The sequence below is a fragment of the Sus scrofa genome, chromosome 15 (genome assembly GCF_000003025.6).
Source record: "Sus scrofa isolate TJ Tabasco breed Duroc chromosome 15, Sscrofa11.1, whole genome shotgun sequence".
Taxonomy (NCBI): domain Eukaryota; kingdom Metazoa; phylum Chordata; class Mammalia; order Artiodactyla; family Suidae; genus Sus; species Sus scrofa.
This window is the reverse complement of record NC_010457.5, coordinates 93997107-94018510: the sequence shown is the minus strand read 5'-3', so window position 1 is coordinate 94018510 and position 21404 is coordinate 93997107. Positions and strand designations below refer to the sequence as shown.

General features: G+C 36.8%; 1 protein-coding gene across 2 annotated transcripts in view; it reads right to left on the bottom strand.

The window, feature by feature from the left end:
* WDR75 (WD repeat domain 75) overlaps positions 1-21404 on the bottom strand; it is a 45426-nt gene that overhangs the window by 7969 nt on the left and 16053 nt on the right. For both annotated transcript variants that reach the window (XM_003133536.4, XM_021076080.1), the window contains exons 5-16: positions 20189-20313; positions 18820-18890; positions 17755-17874; positions 17180-17268; positions 7025-7183; positions 6201-6260; positions 5992-6107; positions 4748-4923; positions 3429-3586; positions 2780-2960; positions 1564-1658; positions 236-331 (exon numbers count right to left, since the gene is read on the bottom strand). In XM_003133536.4, the coding sequence (XP_003133584.1) occupies positions 236-331; positions 1564-1658; positions 2780-2960; positions 3429-3586; positions 4748-4923; positions 5992-6107; positions 6201-6260; positions 7025-7183; positions 17180-17268; positions 17755-17874; positions 18820-18890; positions 20189-20313 (1446 nt within the window). The remainder of the gene's footprint in view (positions 1-235; positions 332-1563; positions 1659-2779; positions 2961-3428; positions 3587-4747; positions 4924-5991; positions 6108-6200; positions 6261-7024; positions 7184-17179; positions 17269-17754; positions 17875-18819; positions 18891-20188; positions 20314-21404) is intronic.

Genomic DNA, 21404 nt, shown 5'->3' with positions numbered 1-21404 from the left:
GGGACTTACCCCATTGAGTAAATGGCCCAGGTTAAGATTATTTTAGGCTCTGGTACAACAAATATCTATTGGATGCCTACTATGTGCCAAGCAGGTAAGGAAAGAGGGCTTTGAAGATGAAAAAGAGAAATGGCTTCAAATGGACATGTCTAAAGGTAAGTTAAAGTCAAATTAAAGATGTTAAAAAAAAATTTAGGTAATAGATTTCCTCTATCAAAGTATGATGTGTACTTACAGTCTGAACCCACAGAAGACTGAGAGATTGCAGCAATATTCTCGGAATTCGGATCAGGTTCCATAACTCTAACAGTTAATTTTGCACTCCATTCCACTGGAGGGAAAAAGGTGATTCACTTCTAAGAGATTTACCAAAAGCTTTTCTTAAGCTTGTTATTTAAAGTAGATATTCAATCTTTATTGGGACAATCTATTCTATTATTCTTAGGAAGAGAGCTTCCAGTTAACACATGGAGAATACAGTGAAATTATCTGTGGAAGGCTGCACCAAAGTGAGGGGCAGGAAAGAGGACAACAAAGTACTCCTCCCACAAGCTGAGAAGGTTATTATTTCAGTGCAACTACTGTCCACCACTGCTAACCATGGGCAAAATGTTAACCAAAATCACTATAGAGTATATTAAAAAAAATGTTATCACAAACATTCATTACTAAGCAACCACCATACCTTCCAAACATATACTTGAATGAGTAAAATGGCACAAAGTTTACATTTGTTACGAAAACTGTGATAGGCCACATTCATATGTAATGCTGTCAGAGATATTGCAGATTAATATACATTATGAATTAGCAGAAATTCTCCTTAAATTGTTGAGGATGGATAATATGGAGGGCAACAGAATGTCATACACACCGAAGACAGTGGAAAAATGCTGACAATGAGGCAATCAAAGAGTTACCCTTGAATAACATGGATTTGAACTGTGCAGATTCACATATGTGGGTTTTTAGAAGACCAAATACTATATGACTACTCAACCCAAGGTGGGCTGACTGTAAGTGAATTTCTTTTTTTTTTTGTTTGTTTTTCAGGGTCACACTCGTGGCATACAGGTTCCTAGACTAGGGGTCGAATCGGAGCTACAGCTGTCAGTCTGTACCATAGCCACAGCCATGAAGGATCTGAGTCAGGTCTGTGGCTATAGCTGTCAGTCTACACCATAGCCACAGCCATGCAGGATCTGAGCCATGTCTATGACTTCCATCATAGCTCACAGCAATGCCAGATTGAACCCACAACCTCATGGTTCCTAGTGAGATTCATTTCCACTGAGCCACAATGGGAACTCCCTAAGTCAATCTCTGACTGCAGAGGGGGTTGGCTACCCTAACTTCAGCACTGTTCAAGGGTCAACTGTAATTACAGTCTATTATTACAGGCACAGCTCTTCAAATTTTGGTGGTATAATGTACAACATAAAAAATTATACATCCTTTGGATAAAGACGTAAAGATATCATTCAAAAGTCCTAAAATGCCAAAGATTATTTAATGGCCACTTCCCTATGTGCTCTGTCATCACCATAGCAAAAAATTTCTTACATGCACAACTGAGCAGATTCCAACAACAGAGAATGCCATTTTCAGTGGCACCAAGAAGATATTTTGAACAAGTCAATCTCCCAAAGCAAAGGTGCCTAGATTAAAACAAGGACATCAACAGTCAGTTTTATCCGCACACTTAGTTACAAAGGACTCTAGACTTCCCGCATGGTATTAATTTTGTGCAATGCAGATTTTTAGATAGATACACAAGTTTTCGTTCATAATTATCCTGTAGAAAAAGCGGGTAAGGAGTACAAAAGGAAAGATTTATTTTGTTTTTTTAGGAAAATAGACTACCAATTCTTTAATATTCTGCACATTATAATTTAACACATATAGAGAAAATATATGTGAAATGTACAGTCATTTAATAAAAAAACCTTTTTTAATGCTCATTTACCCTCAGGAAAATTTTCAATATGAATTTTTTTTTTTGCTTTTTAAGGCTGCATGTGCCGCATAAGAAGTTCCCAGGCTAGGGGTTGAACTGGAGCTGCAGCTACTGGTCTATACCACATCCACAGCAAGGTGAGATCCGAGCTGTGTCTGCGACCTACACCACAGCTCATAGCAATGCCAGATCCTTAACCCACCAAAAGCAAGGCCAGGGATCACTTATCCTCATGGATACTAGTAGCATAATGGGAACTCCCTGCAATATGAATTCTGAAGATTTTACAAAGTAAAAGTCAGAATTAGACATACTAGAAATTAGAAACAATTAGCCATTTTGTCCTCAAATGACTAGAAATTAGAAACAATTAGCCATTTTGTCCTCAAATGAAAGTAAAATAGAAGATATTGAAGTTATATTCTCTTGCCGTCATTAGAAACAATGAAGTTTGTGCATTAACATTGTTTTTACAAAAATAAAGATTGTTTGGATCTACTGAAGCTTATAATGACTTCTTTTATTACATAGTACAACCATGAAAAGTATTTCTAACAACAACAACAAAAAAGAAGAAAACAAAAACACACAAAACAAAAACCAGAGGCCAAGAATTAAATGCTAACTTTGATTTCAGAAATGGGTAAATCATAGATAGCAGTACATGGGTTCATATACCCAGTATTTCTGATTAGCTGCTGGCCCCATTGACCTAGAGGATACTTTTAGAGAAAGCATAAATTATTACTAATGTTTATATAGACTTATTTGAATTAAAAACAACAAAAAAAACTGGTACATCAAACTCTCCAAATTACTTACCTTATTTTCCCTGCTCGTTGACAAAATGTACATTTAAGCTCCCATGTCTCTGAATCCCATATTGTAACTATCTCCTCAAAACTAACTGCTAGTAAAGAGCCATCTTCAGAGAAACAACAGTTAGTTGCTTGGTATTTGTGATAACTGCCCACAAAATCACAGGTCCAGCCAACAGCCTTTTCTGTGGAAATATAGACCATGAAGTTCAGAAATAGAATAAATGCTACAGAACATTTTAGGGAATTGATAAGTATGGATTAAGAAACAAGAAAACACAACAAAAAAACTTCCTCCCCTCAATTTTAGTTAAAACTGCTACAAAGCACTGATTTGAAATTTATTTCACTTCCAAGAAAACTTGACCTCCCTCTAGTGAAAGGTGAAGGGATTTACTGCAAAAGCCCTTTTTACTGTACCCTTGAACTGGAATAATCAGTACATGATTAATCAAAAATGTCATAAAATAAGTAAAGATTTGAGGACAGAGGCATGTAAAAATATAATCTCTTAAATCTTTTAAAATCAGGCAATATCCTATAGAATTAAAGCAGAAAATGTCCCCCAAGAATGGATACAATTCTTGAGAGGTAAATATATCAATTCTTAAAAATGAGCACTAAATACAGACATACTATATTTAACTACTTACTATATATATCAGAATCATCTGTTAATATCCATACTTTGAAGTGACCATCTTTACTTGCTGTAACCAAAGTGGGATTTTCAGATTTTTCTGCATTACAGAAACAGAGAGCTGTGATGTGGTCTTCATGTGGCATGCTAACTTTTGTATTAAGAACAAACCTAGTAGGAAGGAAACCACCAATTTATTTTTTATACCAAGACCAATATGATAGACTGTCATATTGAGTATTAAGGATTTCTCACATATTATGTACTTTACAATAGCATCTCTGAGAATGGGAAAGTGATATATTACCACCCAGAATGACAAACAATTAAGTGCTCTGTCACTAATGGCCATAGGATGCAAAGAGTTCTATCATGTTACCTCTGGCCTTATGTAACTTACATTAACATAGAGATGATTATGTATAGTGTTGACTGATGGTACCAATGAGTATAAAAGAGGGGTCATCGAAAAATAATACTTGAAAGGCTTTTATACTAAAATGCAGGAAAATTGTGTACAACACAGATACCTATCTATTTTGAAAATGAATAAAAAGGAAATGGCTATGAAAACCCTTATTTGTGGCAAGAAGGTACAGAAAGAAAAATACCTATTTCCAATTGCCTTGGTCAATATTTAATATTCAGGGTCACCCACTATTTCCCAAAGGCTGTTTCTGGCTTTATAGGACACTGTTGTGAATGAAAGATAACCTACCTTAGCACTGTGTTTTTCAAAGACTATCAGGGCAAGACAGTTGTGATTTTTAAAAAGTCTAGGTTATAAGAGAAGGACCGTGACAAGGGAGACTGTTTTCTTATCTATAAAATGTGACAACAGGTTAATCTCGGGAAGATTAACAAGCCAATGGGCATGAAAGCATTAGTTCTTGACAAGCAACGACTTGATAAATGGCAATTATACCCATGATATGAAAAAACTAGTGGGCTCTTATCTAATCAAAATTACACTCACCACACCTCCACCATCTACCACTGCCATTTTTCCAAAGGTAGTATAACATAAATAAAAGAGCAAAGGAACTAAGACACTGGGGTTCTATCCTGGACTTGACTGGAATTAGGTATGTCTTTGGGGGGGGGTCACTTCTCCATGTTTCCTCATTTATGCAATCAGGTGACATTATAACTTGGAGGACACCAGTGCTTTCTCAGAGCAGAGAGCTTAAAGGCTTTATTAGAGAAGTAATACCTCCTTCATTTCTCTAAATCTAAACTTATCAAAATGAAATATGTTAAAGATCAACAACTGAAACCATAAAGTCAGATAATTTCTACTCTGAAATTAAATGGCTATAAACATAGCATTACCCTTGTGTTTTTTTATTATATGTCCACAGTTTCATTTGCAATTCAAGCTCAGTTTCCTTTTCTTGACGTTGTTCCACCGTTGCGAGCCAATTACCATAGCAGCCAAATGCAGCCTTTGTTAGCTCAATTTGGATCAGACCATAATCATTGATATATTCTTGCTGTATAATATCTAACTGATGGGTTAAAAAAAAATCCAAAATTCTTATTAATTTAAATACATAAATCTTAAAGCATTCTAGACATGGCAATTAACCACATCATAAATAACTTCTGGTATCTATAGTAACAGATTTTTAGATAAAGAGAAACAAACTAATGATTCCTTATGGACATCACTGCCACTAAAAAATGGAGCACATTATATAACCAATTCAGTGGTGATTATTCTTCAATGACCTTGAATTTTAGTAATGACTATGATCCACTTAATATGATACAACAAAACCTTTAGCTTACAGTAATGCTTTTGTTTCTAAAAATAGCTTTTACATAAAATCTTGAAGCTAGATTCCACATCATTAGAAATAAGGAGAGCAAAAATAAAACCTCCAATTTTTTAAGAAGTGAAAAAAGAACAATATTTTAAGTAAGCTAGCATTATATGCACAATTTTTAAAAATTCTATTTCTTCATCTCTTTAACTAAAAATATATTAAGTGCCTACTATTTCCAGGCATTGTACTAGAAATGTACAAAGATCAGTAAATTTCCTTTCTCTGAGGGATTTAAAGGTGATGGAGAGAGTGATAAAGTGTTAAGGTAGCAACGACAGAAATATGTAAAGGGTACTGTGGGACACTAAAGAAAAAGTGGGAAGTCTGGATTGCATTTAGCAGGATCACAGGAAGCATCCCTCTTTAATCCACATTGAAATTTTTATTTTCAGCTCGTATATATGACAGTTTTACCGCAAAGCAGATACATATTTGTACTGTCAATCTATATATTGTCATTTACTATCCTTGTGACTCAAAGGCACATATGTGACAGTTAATTAGAGTGTAGTATGAAACAATAAAATAGGCAAAGAGGCCACACAAGAACACCAACTGGCTTACATGTAGACTTCACCTGTAACTGTAGCCTCCTTAGCATCATGCTGTAAAACAGCTGAGAGGACTATTCAAATAGCACAGGCACAGGATCTTGCTTTAGAAACTACTAAGTAAGTTGTTTGACCTCAGTGCCTCTGTAAAGAATTTTCATTAGTTTTAAGACTAGGTAACGAATCAAAATCTTACATTGTATAACTGTTTATCACTTTGAAGAGAATAAAACTGCAAGTGGCCAGGTTTCCCATTCAAAACCAAAGCTTTAGTTCTTGGATCAATCATCAAACCAGTCAAGATTTTGCTGTCTGCAAAAGAAGTGAACAAATAATATCTGAAATCAGGCAAATATTCACTTTTAAAAATGTACACAATTCCACACCCACCAAGGTCTACAATACCTTTCACTAGGCCTTGAATTACTGCGGATGCCTCAAGGTTTCGCTGAATAATTATTATCTCTGTAGGTTTAAAAAAAAAAAAAAATCTAAACATAAACAAGTAAAAACAAACAAACAAAAAAACCAAAAAAACCCCACAATTTGTATCACTCTAAAATATACCAGAACACAAAACAACTGAGCATGTTCAATTTCTTGGAGTGTTACTAGAAAATGAGGAATATATTTTGTGATTTAACAGAAAATCCAGAAGCAGGAATGAAGGCTTTTCTGTTGGAGTTTCTAAGTTTTCAGCTCTGACTGTGAATACATTTTAAGTGTTATTTCAGAAACTTACATGCCCCCAAAGAGACAGCTGACCTTGAATTGAGTCACTGCACTAACGGACTGCTCAGTCACGCTCTCTTGTGAAGGGAAAGGAGGCAATGGGCTATGGGACTTACATCTAAGCTGAGTTGTAACAGGCTGACCAAGTGCTCTAGAGGAATAGGAGACTGCCTCCATTTCTGTCAGAATCAGGACTCCCACACTGAGATCACAGCTGTCTCAAAGGAACATCTCACAGCAGTTTTTCAAAAATGTCGTTTTATTTGTAGCCCTACACTTTTATAAAAACAACTCTGGAAATGTCAGATTTTGGTGGCATCTAGAGGCAAAAAGGGAGTGGAGAAAAGAGGAGAAATGGAAGAATGGAAGAAAAAAAGCTTATTAAATCCTATGTTACTCTTACTTTGAAGTCTCTTATTTTCCATTCCCTACAGATGCTAGCTAATTAATGAAGTTACACAAATTGTATTTCTTTATGACAACAAATTTAGACTTACTGTTATCGGAGTGTGAAGTACAGAACAAATCCCCTGCTGGAGATACTGAGATATGTTCAATAGTAGCTCCTAAACGGGGGAGGAACTCCTTATTCTTCTCTGTCACCTCGCGCCACTCCACGAGGACAGATTCACGGCCACCACTCAGAAGACTGCTGCCTTCTCATCCACCCAAAGAAATAAAAAGGATAGTGTTTTGGGGGAGAAAAAAAAAAAGACATAATGAACATTTTAATTTTTCCTACTATGTTAGGGAAATAAACTACTTTTACAAATATGCAAACAAGTGTCTTTATATCTTTTAATAAACTTGAAAGACAAAAAAAGATTTAAAGATCACTGATTCAGGGATTTTTTTCCTTTGCAGTAATATCTAGTTTGTTGCTAACTCTGCTAATAACTAGAAAAACTGGATGAAACAAACATCCTCTGAGCCCAGATGGCTTCATTCGTGAATTTTTCCAAATATTTATGGAAGAAATAAATCAGATGTACACTCTTCCAGGTAACGAAAAAGAACAATTCCCTATTTGTTTCAAAGACTGGCATAATTCTGCACCAAAACTAGTACATCGTAAGAAAATAAGCCAATTTCACAAGAGATGAAAACTCCCAAATGAAATGTAAGGTCATTTTAACGTTTGAAAAATAAATCAGGAGTTCCTGTCGTGGCGCAGTGGTTAACGAATCCGACTAGGAACCATGAGGTTGTGGGTTCCAACCATGAGCTGTGGTGTGGGTCACAGACGCGGCTCGGATCCCACGTTGCTGTGGCTGTGGCGTAGGCCAGTGGCTACAGCTCCGATTAGACCCCTAGCCTGGGAGCCTCCATGTGCTGCGGGAGCCGCCCTAGAAAAGGCAAAAAAACCAAAAAAAAAAAAAAAAAAAAAAAGAGAAAATAAATCATCATATCTTAATAAAGGCAGAAAAAGTAAATGATACAAATTCTACACCCATAATAAAAACTCCCAGCAACCTACTAATTGATGTGATCTTTAAAATTTCATCAAGGATAGCTATAGAAAATCTACAGCAAATAATCCGGTGGTAAAACATTGACAACCTTCCCCCTGTGATGAGGAACATCAATACCACTTTTATTCAACATTAACTTGAGGTCCTAGAGCACTGAAATGAGATGAGAAAGGCTTAAGGATTAGAAAGAATAATTAGATGCTCAGAGACAAGCATGACTGGGTTCAAAGTAGAGCCAGTTTATAATGCTAACTTTTCTCTTAAACAGTTTTCAAGAAACTACAATTTGTAGTTCATTTACACAATTTCTTTCTTCCATTAACTGCCTTATACATATACAGGGTCAATTCTGACATTTCACTGACAACTATGTACTGTATATTTAACCATTACTTCTCATTTAAGAATTCAACCCTTTAATAAATATGATGATTTGTAGTACCTCCTTTATGAAAGCCCTGGCTCAGGGTAGAGCACTTTGTATTCTTTCTTTGCCGTTTTTTTGAGTGAGGGCAACAAAATAAAGGAAAGTCACAGTGACAATATATATTAATCTTGGCCCTGATTTGACCAGAAAGACACAGCAGCGAAAAAGAAATTGAGAAGAAAGGGCACAAGAAAACTACCTTATGTCAGGAGAGAATAAGACATTGCCTGGAACATCATATATGTATCTACACGCAGGGCCACACACACCCTCACTTGAATTTGTGGGGTGGGGTGTGAAGGAGGATGAAGGTAGCCTGTACGTTTTATCCAGAGGGTTTAAGTCTCTGGATGAAAATTCTCTTAGTTCCCATATGTCACAGCTATACTTCTGTTGTACTACTCTAAGTGTGTCGAGTTGGGTCCCACCCCCATATACCAGTCACCACACCCCAAACTCAAAGCACGACAGGTAGGCTGAGGATACCTCCTATTTCCTAAGGCTCCTCAGTTACACCCAAGTAATCCTGAAGGAATCCTGAGCACACGGTACTAAGACATTCCCTGGCAGTCTCTAGGGAGACCTGCAGAAGAAAAACTACTTTCTCTAGGCACATAGTATTTGGGAGTATCTAGCCCCCCTCTCTGGAAGACCAATCAAAATACACTAACATAACATTGACAACATAGGTTATGGGGAGCTAACAGTAAGCAAGGACAAAATGTACTTCTCCAAATTTCTGTTGAAGATCAACCTACTTTCCAGGTGATATTTTCAGTCAATATAGCCACTGTCATGCAGCTTAAACAGAAGATTTGAATTACCTTAGAATAGTTAATATGGCAATCTTACAGTTAAATAATAAACATTTGAATTAGACCTAGGTCCAAATCCCACTCACTAGCCATGTGACTTTAGGCAAATTAGTCCTCAACTACAAATCTCATTTCCTTCATCTGTAAAGTGAGACTAATAATGCTTATTTTTAGGCAGGATCCAGATGGCGGAGGAGTAGGATATGGAGCTCACCTTCTCCCACAAACACGTTAAAAAAATCTACATGGAGAATGATTCGCATAGAACACCTATTGAACACCGGCAAAAGACTTCAGACTTCTAACAATGGCAAGAAACCCTTCACATAACTGGGTAGAAGAAAAGGAAAAAGAGAGAAGAGAAAAAAGCAATCAGGATGGGACTAGCACTCTTGAGAGGGAGCTGTGAAAGAGGAAAGGAATCCGCATCCTGGGAGGCCGCCTAACTGATGGAGAAAGAGGGGGAGCCCTGAAGCCTCAGAGAAAAACACAGCAGCCAGTCTGAGGAGGGCAAAACAGACAGAGAGCCACACAGACCATGGGCACCACTGCCCCATGCACCAGCTGAGACACTTGAGTGGGGGCTGGGGGTTGAGAAGAGGCTTGGGAAATGAGTTCTGGGGAGAGGAGTTGGCTGTGTGGAAACAGTCTGGGGATGGTCGGGAGCAGTGCACAACAGCCAAGGAAGTCCAGGAGGAAGACTGGGCCTGCCAGAGAAGTAAGGCACCATGCTGGGGATGTCAAGAGCACCATAGGAACTTCTTTCTCTGTGCATGCGAGGGCTCTCAGGCGGCAGGAGGCCTCTTGAAGGGCTACAGGGGTGGCCGCAAACTGCTGAAGCCAACTTGGGCTCCAGGGGAGGGCACAGCCTACGGCTCCAGTCACCTTGGGGTTGTTGCCATAGATGGTCCTGCAATTAAGCACCACCTGCTGTCCCCACCTCCCTGGGAACGCACACGGTTGCCATAACCACTGCAAAGGGCTCTAAGCACTGACCCTGCATCCCTGAGGGTCACTGCCACTGCCAAGGGCCCTGAAACCAGAAGCTCCTGCCACCCACTTCCCCGTGGGTCCTTACCACTACCAAGAGCACAGCAACCAGGTGTTGCCTGCAGGGGCCACCCATTGCCCCCACCTCCCTGGAAGCATGCACAAGCCAAACATCTGCATACTCCCTATTAAGGGATAATGGCTTGCACACACTGAGGACAGAGACAGAAAGCACCCAAACCAAAAGCAGCCCTCAGGCCAAAAAAAATAGTTAGGCCTCACAAGGTACCCAGGGAAACTCCTGCATATAAATAGCCCTCCAAGATTACAGTAGATAATTGTTTTCCCTAAATTCACACAGTTAAGAAAAATAATAAGCAAAATGAAGCAGCACTGAAACCATTCCAAGTTAAATAACAGGAGAATTCCCCTAAAGGAGCAAACAATGAAATAGACCTCTGCAGTCTAACAGACATCAACTTTGAAAAGGAGGTAATGAAAACACTGAAAGAATTAAGAATGGCTAACAATAGTTAACACATATTACTTTAAAAAGGAACTAAAATCTTTAAGGAGGAGTCAAGAAAACTGGAAAATTCATTTGCAGAGATGAAAACTGAGTTAGATGCATTAAAGGGCAGAATGAATAATGCAGGGGAATGAATAAGTGACTTGGAAGACAGAATAATGGAAATCACCCAATCACAGCAGACAGCCAAAAGAAAAAAAAAAAAAGCAATATAAGAAACCTATGGGATATTATAAAGCATGCCACTCTACTCAAAATAGGGATTCCAGAAATTTAAAAATAAAAAGGAATTACACATGTATTTAAAGAACTTATGGCTGAAAACTTTCCAAATCTAAAGAAGGAAATAGATACCTAGTTATAGGAAGCACAGAAAACCCCAAACAAGCTGAACCCAAACAGACCTACACCAAGACATATTGTAATAATAATAGCAAAAGTTAAATAAAGAATTCTAAAGGCAGCAAGAGAAAAATAAAGACTTAATTACAAGGGATCCTCCATAAGGCTATCAGTTAATTTCTTTACAGAAATGCTACAGGCCAGAAAGAGTGGCAAGATATATTCAAAATTCTGAAAGGGAAAAATCTGTAACCTAGATACTCTATATTGTAAGATTATAATTTAAAATAGAAGGAGAACTGAGAATTTCTCAGACCAACAAAAACTAAAAGAGTAGAGCAATACTAAACCCGTTCTAAAAAATAATTACTTAAATAAGCCAGTATATGGACACAAAACAAACAAACAAAAAAAACTATCTGTGAAAGCAATGATGAACACAAGAAACAGCAAAAAGGATAAACATGAAGATTGCAAAAAAAGGACAGAACAATTATAAAATGTGGGCAAGGAGAATAAGAAAAAATAGATGTATTTTTTTTTTAGAATGCATTTGGGCCTATACGACCTTCTGGCTAAGGCAAGTAGATTTAGGAAGGGGTTAGCATACTTTAAAAAAGTGGGAAACAAAGAATACACTCACAAAAACCAAAAAGAGGAGTACACAAGCATAAAATAAATTATTCAACCAAAAAAAAGAAAAAGGAAAAAAGGACAAAATAGACTTTAATGATAAAAGGATCAATTGAAGAAGAGGTTATTACGCTCAACACATATGCCCCTAATAAGGGAGCACCCAAATATATAAAACAAATACTAACATAAAAGGAGAAATTGATGGGAAAATAATAGTAGTAGGAGACTTTAACATCCCACTCATATCAATGGACAGATCTTCTAGACAGAAAATCAGTAACGCAACAGAGATCCTAAGTGACATAGGAGAACAGTTAAGACTTAATTGATATTTTCAGGACAGTGCATTAAAAAAACAAATGAAAAACCCCACAGAATACACATTCTTTTCAAGTGCACATGGAACATGCTCAAGAATTGACCACATACTGGAGCACAAAACTAACTTCAACAAATTTATTTCAAGCATGTTTTCTGACCCCAATGTCATGAAATCAACCACAGAAAAAGAAATGAGGAAAAACTGACTACATGGAGAATAAACAACATGCTACTAGAAAAACCAATGGGTCAATGAGGAAATTAAAAAATACCTTGAGACAAATGATAATGAAAAACAAAACCACACAAAATTTATGGGGTGTCACAAAAGCAATTCTCAAATGGAAGTTCATAGTGATTAAAGGCCTTTCTCAGAAAACATGAAAAAACCTCAACAACCTAGCCTACCACCTAAAAGAACCAAAAGAGAGGATCAAACAAAATCTAAAGTCAGCAGAAGGAAGGAAATATTAAGATCGGAGAGGAAATCAATAAAATAGAGATAAAAAACAAAAATGAAGAAACCCAGAAAAAAAATCAATAAAGCCAAGAGCTGGTTTCTGACAGGTTATACAAAACTGACAAACGTCTAGGCAGATTCACCAAAAAGAGAGAACCCAAATAAACAAGATAAGAAATGAAAAAGGAGAAATCTCAATGGATACTGCAGAAATACAAAAAAAATAAGAGAATACTATCAACAATTATATGCCAACAAACTTGACAACCTAGAAGAAACAGGCAACTTTCTAGAGACATACAGCCCACCGAAACTGAATCAAGAAGAAACAGATAATTTGAACAGACCAATAACTAAAAATAAAATTGAATATGTAGTAAAAATAATTTAAAAAAAACCCTACAAAGGTAAGACCAGGACAAGGTGGCTTCACAGGTGAATTCTACCAAACATGTGAAGAATAAATTATACCCCTCCTTCTTAAACTTCCAAAAGACTTGATGGAACACTCCCAAAGACATTCTGTGAAGCCAACTTCATCCTAATACCAAATCCAGAGAAAGATACTATCAAAAAAGAAAATCATAGGTCAGTATCTCTGATGAACAGATGCAAAAATTCTCAAAATTTTGACAAACCAGAGATAGTGAAGGAGTAAGACATGGCGCTCACCTTCTCCCACAAACAAAAACAAAAAAAAACCCATCTACATGTAGAATGATTCACTCAGAATATCTACTGGATGCTGGCAGAAGACCATAAACATCCAAAAAGGGCAAGAAAGCTTCCATATAACTGGGTAGAACAAAAAAAAAAAAGAGAGAGAGAGAGAGAAAAGGAAGCAGCATGGGACTACCACTCCTGAGAAGAAGCTGTGAAAGAGAAAAGGAACCTACACACTAGGAAGCCACCTAACTGACAGGGAGATTAGCTGAGACAGAGGGACCTCAAAGTTGCCGAGAAAAGTGCAGCAGCTAGACTGAGGAGGGCAAAGCAGATTACAGGAGGCAGGGACAAACCACAGCAGTCATCTCAGAAACCAGATGGGGGCATGGTCTGCCACCACTAGGGGTCTGTGAACAGGCTCCACCTGTGGCCACAGTCACCTCAGAGGTCAGCAAAAAGGGCACTGCAACCAAGTACCACCTGTTCTTGCTCTCACTCTCCCCACACACCCACCCTGCTGCTGCCACTGCCAAATCATCTGGACACTGCATACACATGCCCTATCACTGTCACTTCTCAGGACTCTGCAACTAGGAGCAGCCTGTGCAGCACCTCCTGCATGGGTTAAGCGGGATGGGATGCTTCTTGAGTGGCCTACAGGTGGTGAAGTCAAACCACTATAGTTATCTCTGACTCCAGAGGTAGGCATGGCCCACCACAACTAGGGGTCTGTGAACAGGCACCACAGTGGCCTCAAACACCTCAGAGGGCACCACAACTGAACACCATCTGTTGTTGCTCTTACTCCCCTGGGAACTCACACACCCTGCCACTGCCAAATGCTCCGGGCACTGCCTAAATCTGCTTGAAGCTCATTGCTACTTCCCAGGGCCCTACAACTAGGAGTAGTCTGTGCCACTTTCCAGCAAGTCTTTGCTACTGTCAAGAACCCAGCAACTAGGCACTGACTACTTACTGGCTCTGCCTATTGCCACCTTCTCCTTGAAAACACACACCACCCTATCAAGGGGATAATAGCCTATTCTCACTGAGGAAGACAGCAAATATCCAAACTCCCATACCAAAAATAAATAGTAACCCCTGCAAAATACAAAGGGGTGCTCTTGCATAGAAAAAGACCCCAAGACTACAGTATTTCATTTCCCTAAACTCACAGAGTAAGAAAAATATAAGCAAAATGAAGAAGTTCAGGAACCATTCCCAGTTAAAGATCAGGAGAATTCACCTGAAGGAGCAAGCAATGAAACAGACCTCTGCAGTCTAATAGACCCTAAGTTCAAAAAGGAGATAGTGAAAATACTTGAAGGAATTAAGGGTGAATATGATAGAATTAAGAGTAGATATAAACAGTAATGCAGAACTTTAGAAAGGAACTAGAATCTATAAGGAGGAGCCATGAAAAATTAGAAAATTCATTTGCAGAAATGCAAACTGAGTTAAAGGCACTAAAGAGCAGCATGAATAATGCAGAGGAACAAATCAGTGACTTGAAAGATAAACTAATGGAAATCACCCAATTAGGACAGCAGACATTTGTTTTCTCACCAAATGAAAAAACATGAAAGCAATATAAGAGATCTATAGGATAATAATAAAGCAGGCCAATCTATACATAATAGGGATTCCAGAAGAAGAAAAAGAAAGGGGGATTGAAAATATATTTGAAGAAATTATGTCTGAAAACTTTTCAAATCTAAAGATACCAAGGTACAGGAATGCAAAGACAGCTCCAAACATGTTGAACCCAAATAGGCCCACACTTAGATATATTATAATAAAGATGGCAAAATTTAAAGATAAAGAGAGGATTCTAAAGGCAGCAAGAGAAACACAAAGTGGTAATTATTAGGGAACCCCCATAAGGCTATCAGCTGATTTCTCTACAGAAACACTTCAGGCCAGAAGAGAGTGGCAAGATACATTCAAAGTTCTAAAATGAACAATCTGGAGTTCCCGTCATGGCTCAGTGGTTAATGAATCCGACCAGGAACCATGAGGTTGTGGGTTCGATCGTGGCCTTGCCCAGCGTGTTAAGGATCTGGCATTGCCATGGGCTGTGGTATAGGTCACAGACACAGCTCGGATCTGGCATTGCTGTGGCTGTGGTGAAGGCCAGCAGCTGTAGCTCCGATAAGACCCCTAGCCTGGGAACCTCCATATGCTGCGGGTGCGGCCCTAGAAAAGGCAAAAATAAATAAATAAATAAATAAATAGGAAAAATGTGCACCCTAGAATACTCTACCCAGCAAAAATATCATTGCTGGAGAAGGAGAAATAAATAATTTCTTCAACAAAAACTAAAAGAATACAGAAATATTAAGCCCATTCTAAAAGAAATGAATGAAAGGGCTTCTCTAAATAAAAAAGAATAGGAAGAAGAAAGAGGAAATCACAATTGGAAAGTAGTCACTTATATAAGCCATTATACAGATCTAAAAGGAAAAAAAAACAGGAAACCAAATCTAATACGTAAAAAAAATCACACACCATGACCAAGTGGGATTCATCCCAAGTTCACAAGATTCACCATATGCAAATAAATCAATGTCATACACCATAATGACAAAAGCAAAGTCCAAGACAACATGATTATCTCAACAGAAGCAGAAAAAACATCTGCCAAAATTCAACAACCATTCATGATAAAAGCTCTTACCAAAGTATAGAGGGAATATATCTCAACACAATAAAAGTCATTTATGCCAATATAATACTAGGAAAAAATCTGAAAGCCTTCCCACCTAAACTCTGTAACAAGACAAGGATGCCCACTCTCTCTACTTTTATTCAACATAGAATTGGAAGTCCTAGCCACAGCAATCAGATCAAAAATAAATAAATAAAGAAAAGGTATCCAAACTGGAAGAGAAAAAGTAAAATTGTCACTATATGCAGATGATGATAATGTACACAGAAAACCCTAAGGACTCCATACAAAAACTATTTAATCTGATAAATGAATTCAGCACAGATTTAAGATGAACATTCAGAAACTGGTTGCATTTCTGTATATTAATGACGAAATTTTAGAAAAGGAATATATAAAAACAATACCTTTTAAAATCATATGCCCAAAAGTAAGATACCTAGGAATAAACTTGGCCAAAGAGGTGAAAGAGGTATACCTGGAAAACTATAAAACATTAATAAAGAAAATTAAAGAGGATTCAAAGAAATGGAAATTATGCCATTTGCAGCAATATGGATGCAAGTAGAGATTCTCACACTAAGAAAGAGAAAGACAAATATTGTATGGTATCACTTATATGTGGAATATAAAATATGACACAAATGAACCTATCTACAAAACAGAAACAGACTCACAGACATAAGGAACAGATTTGCGGTTCTCATGGGGACAGGGGGAGTGGGATGGACTGGGAGTTGGGATTAGTGGATGCAAACTACTACACTTAGAATGGATAAGCAATGAGGTCCTTCCATAGAGCACAGGGAGCTATGTCCAATCTCTTGGGACAGATCATGGTGGAAGATAATATAAGAAAAGGAATGTGTGTGTGTGTGTGTATGGCTGAGTCACTGCTGTACAGCAGAATCTGTACAACATTGTAAATCAGCTATTCTTTAATAAAAATATAAAAAAAATGCTTGTTTTCATAGGCTCAAGGTTTAAATAAGATAATGGATGTAAAGCATCAGTACAGCCATCTTTGCTGATAAACTATGGCTATACTTATGGACAACAAACACCTAGCTATGTACACACACATTAAAAAAAGGTAATATAAATAGGTGTATGTTAATAACAGAGACTATCACAAGTATACCTGAAACCTCAAATATATGTTACTGTACTGAGCAAAGCCCAAAGCACAAGGGTGATATACATCTAAGTGCTTACAATTCATTTGGCCCATGCAATTCTAAATCTTTCAAACTATAAATATCATGAATTAAAATATTTGGTTCACATACTTCCAAAGTTCATTTTAATTATTAAACTTGTACTTACCTGTCACTGAAAAGGCCAAATCCATAACCAAGTCATGGTGCCAATGTAAACATGTGTATGTATATTTCTTTTCATCATCAAAATTCCTCCTATTGGAGAAAAGCAAAATTCTTAATTTGGCCAAAGGTGTATGTATGTTGGGAAAACAATGGCATGCTAAATATAATGAACCATATCAAGCCTTATTGCCCTTAATACGCAAAAAGCATATTTTCTAATTGTAAACCAGTCACTTCTGCAAATAGACCATCCTAGTATCCTATTAGCTCAATATTCATTATTGTCTCTCTTTCCTTTTTACTTAAAGGCTAACAACAAGTTCTCTTTAATAAAATGATTATAAGCAAATGGAAATTTTCAGTCCCAGGGCCAAAGGCTGAAATCCTAAAACAGTAAGTCTGTGCAATGAAGAGTACACTAATAAAAGAAAGGGAGGATGCCAGCAAAGCCTAATTTTTATTATCAGCTGTTAACCTTCAGTTATATCCTTTTCCTTGCACCCAGAAATACCCCTATTCTGCAGGACTAATCTAAAATAAATCAATGACAACCATGCTCTTCATGAGTTAACTGACCAAAGACGAATTTTGCCATCCTGGTGACCAGTTGCTATGCAATCTTCCTTTGGGTGACATGCTACACATGTAAAATTGTTCTTAGCATGTTTCTTACTTTTGGATGATGATAAAGTAAATCTAGAAGAAAAAAAATTTCCCTTGATTATTAAAGACTTGGTGAACTGTACTTAAGTAAAAGGTAGGCCCCACGCTTATCAACCCAAACTGGAGTGCTCTCAGAATTCACCGAACATAAATGCATGATTTTTAAGAAAAACTGTGATTGAGAATTGAGAATTTGTCTTGTAAACATTATTAATTCACAATATAAACTTCATTGTACAACATTAGACCATAATAATTTGTCTATGGAGGCTACTGACAGTGAAGTAAACAGCAGACAGCTTTCTGTCTGGGCAGTTTGTTCAAATTTCTTGTTAAAGCCAAGTTATAGCATGAAGTATGGACAAGCTTAAGAAATCATATCTGATGTGAATGGTTCATGTGTCCAAAGATGTCAAGATCCTTATTATACTGGAAAGGAAAACAAATATATTATCCACATTTAAAATATATATTAATTTTAGGTACAGCAAGGTTGAATGGGCTAATTTGACTCATTTTATTTATTTATATTCTGGCCACACCTGCAGCATGTGCAAGTTCCCAGTCCAAGGATCGAACTTGCATCACGACAGCGACTCAAGCCGTTGCAGTAACAATGCTGGGTTCTTAACCTGCTGTGCCACAAGGGAACTCCTAATTTGATTCATTTCAAACTCAGCTATCCCCAAAGACCATATTCATTCCTACAGACATAAAATGACAATGAAGATCACCTGGGGAGGCCTTTTGATACCATGCACAGCATCATCTAAGTGTATAAGGAGGGGTTTGGGGCGAAAGAGCTCCCTACATTGTGTGACTAACAATTTTAACCCCTTGAGGGTTAAAAACTATGTATTTTGTGGTTTCACAATTACTTATAAGAGGAACAGACACAGTTTTGGGTTGCAGGTATGAGAATGGATACAATTACAATGAACTCTTAAGTAAATAAAGCTATCAAAAAGGCAGTCTTACCTTGATGTTGTTTTCTTTTTGAAAAAATAAACAGACAAGTAAAAGTCCCGTACTGCAGCAACATATTCTCCCTGATATTTCAAAAAGAAGATAACATTGACAACAACAGTAAACACCCTTTAAGAAGAAATACTCTCATTACAAAAGTTAACACAGTAACAACCAACTTTTTGCAGGTATATTAACGTGAAATGATATAATTTAACTATGGAAAGGATACTTCACTTCATAAAAAATTAAAGGATGAACACAGGTTCTAAATCCTAAAAATAGTATAATGATTAGAATTTTTTTCTATTAAGGCATAAATTTTATACAAAATGCAACACTTGACATATGTATAGATTCATATAACTACCACCATAAATAATCAAGATTTACAACATTTTTCCTTGCCTCAGGAATGTTTCCTTGTTCCTCTTTCCGATTATTTACAATGCTCCCACCCTTGCCAGCAACTATTGATTTCTATTACTGTAGCTTACTTTTCTGCCTGTTCTATTAACAGAATACAAAAAAGATGGCAAATACTTTCAACGTCCCTCTTTAATTTGGGCTGTTCTAGTGGATGTGAAAGTGCTATCTCACTGTGGTTTTAATCTGTATTTAACTAATGACTATGATGATGAAAAATAATGAAGTTTACAATGCTAAGAGTTTCTTTAATCTATAAATTAATCCTTTTCAGAACAAAGCCAAAATAATGCTACTAAACTTAAGACTAAAGAAAAATGCCGCTAAAATGATATCTAGGGGCTTTGTTGGTACTTGATTTTAATAAATAATGTGGTTATTTATAAGGGATGGCTAAATAAATCATGATATGAACATCATATAATCATTATTCTGATTAACATTTAAGTGCATACACGTGCTGCAATATGAAGAGAAAATAAACATAAAAAAGCCTTGATATAATCACCTGGTTTGGGAAAAAGTATGTTTAGGAAAAAGTCTAGAAAAAGATTCCTCAAATATTACTGGGGAAGCTTAATTTCTTAACGATATTTTTCTGCAGTTTCTGGATTTTTTATAAAGGCATATTATTTATAGACAAGGAGGTCATATTTTTGAAAGACGTATCTACAATGAAAGGATTTAAGTGGCTTATAAATGGTACAAGCTAATACAGTACCAATCCCAAAATATTGATTTTTTTTTGGCCAATTTGTGTACAAAGAAGACAGACTATACAAAAATTAGAATGGTCCAAGAAAAATCTATACCACAAATATATGCTAAAGTAATAAGATAGACTTCTTAGTTACTAACAAAAATATTAAATCACTGTAACATAAAATACTCAGGGGAAAGATTACAGAAAAGAGATCTTATGTACAAAGAAAAAAACCAACAAAACAAATGTTACCTCATTTCCAAAGGCAATGCACTTGGGTGACTGGTTTATGTAATCCAAAACAATGGAAAGCTCCTTAGCTTCCACTTCCTGACTTGATGATTTTGGTAGTTTCACTGAAACCAGCTGAAACACATCTAGCCAAAGGCAGCTATATTAATATTAAGTTTCTCTAGGGAAAGTGAAGATGCACATTTGTTCATATAAAACTGTTAATTAGTATTCTGGAATTAATTTGATGTCAAGATAATAATTGTATGCTATGGTGAACAAGTTGTACTCTTCATCTGAATTTGCAAGTTTTAAGTGGAAGTTTAACTCTAAAACTCATATATATTTGTACATGTAGAAATAGAAAACAATTTATTTTACTGGTGCATTCTGCCTTCCAAAGTACTGAGCTGAGCTAAATGGAGATGGAATATGATATATTGGTGAACTGAGCAGACAAAAAGCAACAAACCACCTTAGAACTTTCAGAAATGCTATGTGCTTGTCACACGTTCCTAGAATAAATCTCTATTTCCGTAAAACTGACATGCTTTTCTCTTTCCATTTCATTAAAAAAATTTCTCAAGGGTAAATAGCTATTATTTCACTACACTATCTCTTTATCTTCATAGACTTTTATAATAAACACAAAATCCTCTATCATATCAATCTACCATTTTCTTGTTTTCCAGCGTGTTTTTCAAGCTCTGTACTCAATTCTTCTAGCCTTTTCAGTCATCTCAAACCTCACGCCTAAATCCCAAATTTTTATTTTCCTTTCCAAACTTATTCTTTCCCACACTCCCCTGTGGAGGAAATGGCACTACCCTTTACCTAACTTCTTAGACTAAATCCTTGAGTCACCTGACTTCTCTCATGTCCCACACCAAACCACTGGCAAACCCTACTGGCTTTATCTTCAAAAGACACCCCAGGTTTAATCATTTCTCACCACTTCTACCACTACCACTTACCCTAAGGCAAGGATCATGCTTCATATCCTAAACATCAGGAGTAGTGACCTCTTCACAGCTCTTCCTACTTCTACCCTTGGTCTTTAGTCCCTACTCAACCCAGGAGCTAGGTGTTCTATTACCACTAAGATCATGTCCCTCTTTTGCTCAAAATTCTTCAATGGCTTTTTAATCTACTCAGAACAAAAGCCAAAGTCCTTCCAAAGGCCTACAATGCTCTACATTATCTCTTCTTCTCTGGCTTACTCTAATCCAGTCTCCCT